The sequence below is a fragment of the Cryptomeria japonica genome, chromosome 10, assembly GCF_030272615.1.
Source record: "Cryptomeria japonica chromosome 10, Sugi_1.0, whole genome shotgun sequence".
NCBI lineage: Eukaryota > Viridiplantae > Streptophyta > Pinopsida > Cupressales > Cupressaceae > Cryptomeria > Cryptomeria japonica.
The window spans coordinates 337,256,091-337,262,242 of record NC_081414.1 but is presented as its reverse complement, the minus strand read 5'-3'; the positions used below and the strand labels follow the sequence as shown (position 1 = coordinate 337,262,242).

The 6,152-nt window shown below is 32.5% G+C and overlaps 1 protein-coding gene across 1 annotated transcript; it reads right to left on the bottom strand.

Moving 5' to 3' along the window:
• Nucleotides 1–2,046: 2,046 nt before the first annotated feature.
• LOC131033089 (2-oxoglutarate-dependent dioxygenase DAO) lies at nt 2,047–3,429 on the bottom strand. Its single transcript, XM_057964223.2, has 2 exons — nt 2,887–3,429; nt 2,047–2,796 (listed from the first exon to the last, which is right to left on the bottom strand). Exons 1-2 carry the CDS (start codon nt 3,264–3,266, stop codon nt 2,184–2,186), a joined length of 993 nt encoding a protein of 330 aa, XP_057820206.1. The 5' UTR covers nt 3,267–3,429; the 3' UTR covers nt 2,047–2,183.
• Nucleotides 3,430–6,152: the final 2,723 nt, after the last annotated feature.

Here is a 6,152-nt window from a genome sequence, read left to right as displayed (position 1 = left end):
GATTCTCCAAATGGTGGCATTTTTGCTAACCTCATCAGAATTGATGGGTTCCTGGCAATTTTTATCTCTACTCACACTGCTGCCTTTACACTAAGCAATTGCTATAAAACTAGGTCAATGGCTCATAGTAAAAAAAAAGAATGAGAAAGGGAACACAAATTGCCCAGAAAGGGTGTGAGCCTTTAAACCAAATTAACCATCTGACATCATGGGCAAATCATGTTTCATTAATTTCGGACCTCTAACCATAAAGCATTTGATATGCTATCATATCAGTGAAACTCCCTAGGAGGTTATCCCCTTTTCTCCAAATCATCATTTTATCACTTTTAACACCAACATGGGTGAAAAAATCTGCCACTGAATTCCCTTCTTTAAACACAAGGGTTATTTTGCACTTAAAAAATGACTTAATAATGTCAAAAGAGTCCTTGATCCAATTTTGAATGGTCCAAGAGGGGTATTAGGACCCCTTAAGACATTGAATGATGTTATTGGAATCTCCTCCAATCCAAAAATTTGTGCAATTAGATTGTCAAGCAAGGCATAAACCATGGAAGGCGACAACAACTTCAACAAGGTGATTGGTCTGATTTCCCAAGGGGAGCACCAATGTTAACAAAAAATTTGGTGTTAGTTGTTAATTAATGGATAATATAAATATTTTAAAGATAATGATAAGAAATATAGGTATAATAATAGATGATTAAGTAATATTGAAATTGTTTGATCACATACATTGGTTTTATCATTATAAGTTTTTAATAAGTGATCAAACCATGATAAGCATTATCGCTATTAAAATAAAAAATAAAATGAACAAGGTACTTTGTAATTCATTGAAGGGCGTTAGTTTGTATGTTAAATTTGTCCTCCCAAATCATATATTTCTTTGTTAATGATAGCTCGTTCATAATAAAAATGTTGATGATAAAAGGAATATAATAGTTACTCTACTTAATCTTGATATTCCATGTCAAATTGTATGATTTTTACATCTACTACATATTACAACATAAACATATTGCACATATTAACTAGTATACCAAATATGGTTATCTACCACGATTTTGTAGAGCCTAAAGTGAAGGAAAAAATATTTTTATTCTTGGCATAATTCATGGATCAACATCTCAACATGTTTACCATAAAAACTCAAATTTCCTTAGAGATTGTTAACAACATGTTGAGTCGACAATAGAGTATAGAGCATATATCTTATATAACTTTTTCAATCATTGATTGATCATTCCCAATAACCAAACTTAAGTCATCAAATGATATATGTCGAACAACATATTTATGTGTTTTGTGAACCTATCTAACTATTTGCTTTACTAAGTATGTAAGGCCCCTTAAGCTCTTTTTAGTCGTAACAACTATCATACTACTACTAAACTTCTTTAATAGTATTTGTTCAAGGTGAAAGATGTGCTACTAAATTTACAATTGAAAGCCTCCTTAAACTCCTTCTAGTTGTAACAACTATTATACTACTACTACACTTTGTTGATAATATTTGTTCAAGGTGATGGAAGTGCTAATAAATTTACAATTATCCATTTTAAACTTTTTAAGAAATTCTATTATATATTTAATTTATGAAATAATAAATTCTACTATCAATATAAATTCTATTTCAAGAAAATATCACATTAACTCTAAATATATCATTTTAAACTCTATATTAATTAAATAATGTGATGTTATATCTATTATATATTAAAACATTAACTTGCCTGCATACAATCAATACTCAAAATGCACACATGCCCGTAGAACGGACCAGAACCACTGGTCTACATTCGAATATTTTTTTATTTGCATCGGTAACTTTATAAATCAATCATGAATTAAGAACTGTAATATATAGTGCAAAAGTAGTTTTATTATTATACTCCCATATACTTTACTACTTTGTACGTAATTGAAATGTCGACCATTAATGGTTTTGAATAACTCATTGATCAAAGTCAAACATTGTGTTTTCAAACTAAAATAAACAAAATCATTATCTGACATGTTAAAAAATTATTTGCGATGTAATTGGGAGCTGAACGCAGGAATATAGATTATGAATAACAGTCTGTGTAATAACAGATCGTTGTTCTACACATATAATTATTTTATAGGAAAAGTAGTCAAAAACATAAAAACTTCAATGATATCCATGAATTTGTGTCTCAATGATTGCAGGCGCAAACAGATGAAGCAGCAAGAAAGTTTTCAAGAAATGCTTCATCACTCTCTCTTTCAAAGAACTCTTTGTGTTCGCATCTCGAAGTCTTAATTGCCTTGCAGTAGGATTTGTACTCTCCATACTTGAAGGGCGAGTATAGGCGAGGATGCTCGTCGTCCACAAACTCAGGAGGCGCCTCTATAACGTCGTCATCTTGGAAGAAAAAAAAGTATGGCAGCGAAACCCGAGGAGATTTATTGTTTACTATCACTCTGTGTATTCCGCTGTGAATGCGAGCATTACTCCAGGCCTTGAGCGAGTCACCCGTAAAAACCACAAAGGAGTTGGGTACAGGCTTCACTTCTACCCAATTGCCTGCTTTGGTCTTCAGCTCAAGTCCACCAGTATTATCTTGGTACATCACAGTAATCAGATTATGGTCTGTATGGGGACCCAATCCTCCTCTTGCCTCTCCCCGCACGTCACAGTGATTCATGCGAAGAAGTCCCCAAAACTGAGATTTGTAATACTTGCTTACCCCAAAGCTCTTGAATATTGCTGTTATGATATCGTTTGTGAGCTCCTCAACCCGGGAAGAGTATGCCTCTATGACTTTGCTATAAAAAATAAAGCATATCAATCCATTGTTAGATGTTAGAACATAGGAATGATGATAAACAAAAGTAAAATTTACAGAAAGTAAATACCAGATTTTAGGGTTTCCTTGAGGCCACAGCTCTTGGGCAAACTTTTGGATTGCGTCGGGATCGGGGGCCCCATTGACAGGGAGAATCTCTAAGAAGGGCAGGGCAGCCATGGAGGGAATGTATCCGAATTCTCCTTGAATTTTCTCTTTGTTTTCTTTGGAAACTTTAAACGTCTCTCTGGTGGCTGAATCCATTTGGGTGATAACGTTCTCCTCTATTCCGTGATTCACCACCAGAAAACATCCCCACTCTTGGCAAGCCTGTTTCAATTTAGCCAACGTCGCGCTTTCTGCTTCATGGCCGTTCTTCAATGAAGAAAGATCAATAACAGGCACTTGTTCGGATTTCATGTATTCGTCTGTCACTACTACGGAAGGCATGATTAGAGAAGAATCACTACTTTGGAAGCTTGCCCTTAATAAACAGAAAAGGGAAGAATGGGGAAGATGACCACAAGGAGAAGAGAGATTTGGAGGACATTTGTAGTTTGATGGGCGACCAGAGCATTCGCTTTGAATAATTCTTTTCGCCGAGAAAGAAGATTGGTTATAATGCATGCAGGACAAGTATGAATGGCCAGAAATGCCATGGACACGTATAAGTAAAAGAACAAAGTCAGAGACGGATGCAGTCAGGATACCTGAACACCAAATACCGATCAGCGAAAAATGAGAGGCGTATGTATGCGGGACAAGTCAGAAGGTGGAAAAACAAGGAGTCCCAATTCTTATCTACAAAAGAAAGTTGTGGAACACAAATGAGCTCTTAATCAGCGTCCACACAAGCAAGTTGTGGAACATAAAATGCGTCCCAATTAGCGTCTACATAGCAAAATGCGTCCCAATCAGCGTCTACATAGCAAATAGCTGGAACAAAGCAAGGATTCAATCAATTAAATTGAATTCTAGTTTACATCAAAAGGGTTGTATAAAAGGTTTTGAGAAAAAAATTTCTCCCGCTCATAATTCCTTGTTGTATACGTACTGTTTGGTTTCATTTCAACAAATGTGTTTGAAAAATTGTATGTGGATTGCTTTTCAAACCAACATGATAGACTCTCCGTTCAAGGTTTGCCCTATCAATTACTCTATATTAGGGTCTATAAATTTCTCTCGCTCATAATTCCTTGTTGTATACGTACTGTTTGGTTCCATTTCAACACGTGTTTGAAAAATTGTATGTGGATTGCTTTTCAAACCACCATGATAGACTCTCCATTCAAGGTTTGCCCTATCAATTACTCTATATTAGGGTCCATTTAAAGATTTTTGAGAAAGATGATTAATGAATAAAATTGGATTTGAAAGAGAGATTTAGAAAGAGGAGGTTTTCAAGTGGTATTTTGCAATTGATACATTTGAATAGGACAAAAATAAAAGAATTATGGGTGCTAAAGATTATTCAAATTTGAATGAAGGGTGGAGATTATAAGTTCTTACACCTTTTCTCTATTCAATTTTTAAAAAATTCAATCTTCATTTTGTGTTTAATTTAAAATAATATTGAGCATCTAAATGTTTATGGGGATGTATGATTGCGACATGTAATTGATTTACACCCATGTGTGAGAATTATATCTAGATATATGATCCTACAAATGAAAAAACTTACACGTGTGAGAGCCATAAGCAAAACAAGAGTATAGATCTTTGTGGAAATGAATGGATATGATTGTATTAGATGATTTTTGGGAAAAGGAGATGGATGTGAGAAAACAATGTTAAAACCCTCCTTTACACAATGCATTTTAGTAAAATAGACAACATTAATTAAATTAATCATTCTTTGACTTATCCAAGTGCGTAATTAGATTATTTAATTGGTTTTTCTTTCATAATGATGTGAGAAAAGAATGTGGGATTAAATAAATAGATTTTATTTATTTAACATTTTAGAATGTCTATGATGGGCTTCAATAAATATTTTATTGAATTATTTATTTAATTTAATTAAAAAATAAATAAATAATTCCATATTCTTAGTTTATTGACTTATTATTGAAAATTCATTCAATTAACTAACTAATTAATCAAAATATTTTTTTAATATTAAGAATGAAATAAAAATAATTAGTAAAATAAAATACATTTATTCTATGTGAATTGAATTCATGATAACATAATTATTGAGTTATGATTTTAGGTGGCTATATTTTTCATATATTATAGGTGGTGTTGTGGTTTTACAAAAACGATATCATTTCAAACAAAAAAAAAATCGAGTACCTTTTAGGATAAAATGCGAGTGATGATTGAGTCAATCAAAAATGGTAAAAATAAAATAGATGGATTATGTCTTCTTGAGAGATGAACCATATACAAAATGTGTGCATGAGATCTCAAAAGAAGAAATTGGGAAAATAAAATATGTTAGATGAGAGAAAAGAAGCAATAGAAGAAAAATAGGTTAAAAGAAACAGAGAGATTGGATGAAAAAGAGTTGAAGGGGATAAAATATTTTATTAAGCGATAAAATTAGTGATTGGGGGCCTATAAACAAGTATATATGGATTAAAATATTTATTTTGTTGTAAAAAAGTATAGTATGAGGAGACACCGGAATAAATAGATTATGTTCTAATTAATCTTCGTCGAGTATAGAGAGAATATTCAAAATTTATGAGCAATTATTCTCAAAAGGAGAAAACAATCCTTCATAGATATTCTAAAAACCCTAGAAGAGTATGGGTAAGGATCAAATATTTTCATGATCAAATCCAAATGGTAAATTCATACAAATACCTAGATAATAGAAAGGGAGGAAAGATGGTGACTCGGATCATAGGAAATGAGGCTCCAAAGTAGAATTAGGGTGGAATAGGGAGAAAGAGAAATCCAGGTGGTAAGTGTGTGTGTGAAAAATGGTAATCTTGTAATCTATAAGACACAAACACTTCAATAAATTATTGCATGCATGGTTAGATAGATATAATCAATGAATGTAAAAACCATAACAAATCAACTTATTGCCTCCTAAAAGATGTGAGTATAGACTTTCTCTAAGATTTGTCTAAGCAATACTAGTGACTAGACTACACCAAGATAAAGGATTTAATCTATATGAGCATAAAATCAAGCTAGATGGATGCAGGATTAAGAAATGATTATCAAGCTATATGATTATAATCAAGCAAACATGATTAAACTAATATGCAAGAAAGATAAGATGCAATAATCTCAAAGAACAATATTCTCAATGTCTCTAGAGCAAAAACAACATAATAACAATAAATCTCTAGGGTGCCTTGATTGAGAGATGAAAGGCTG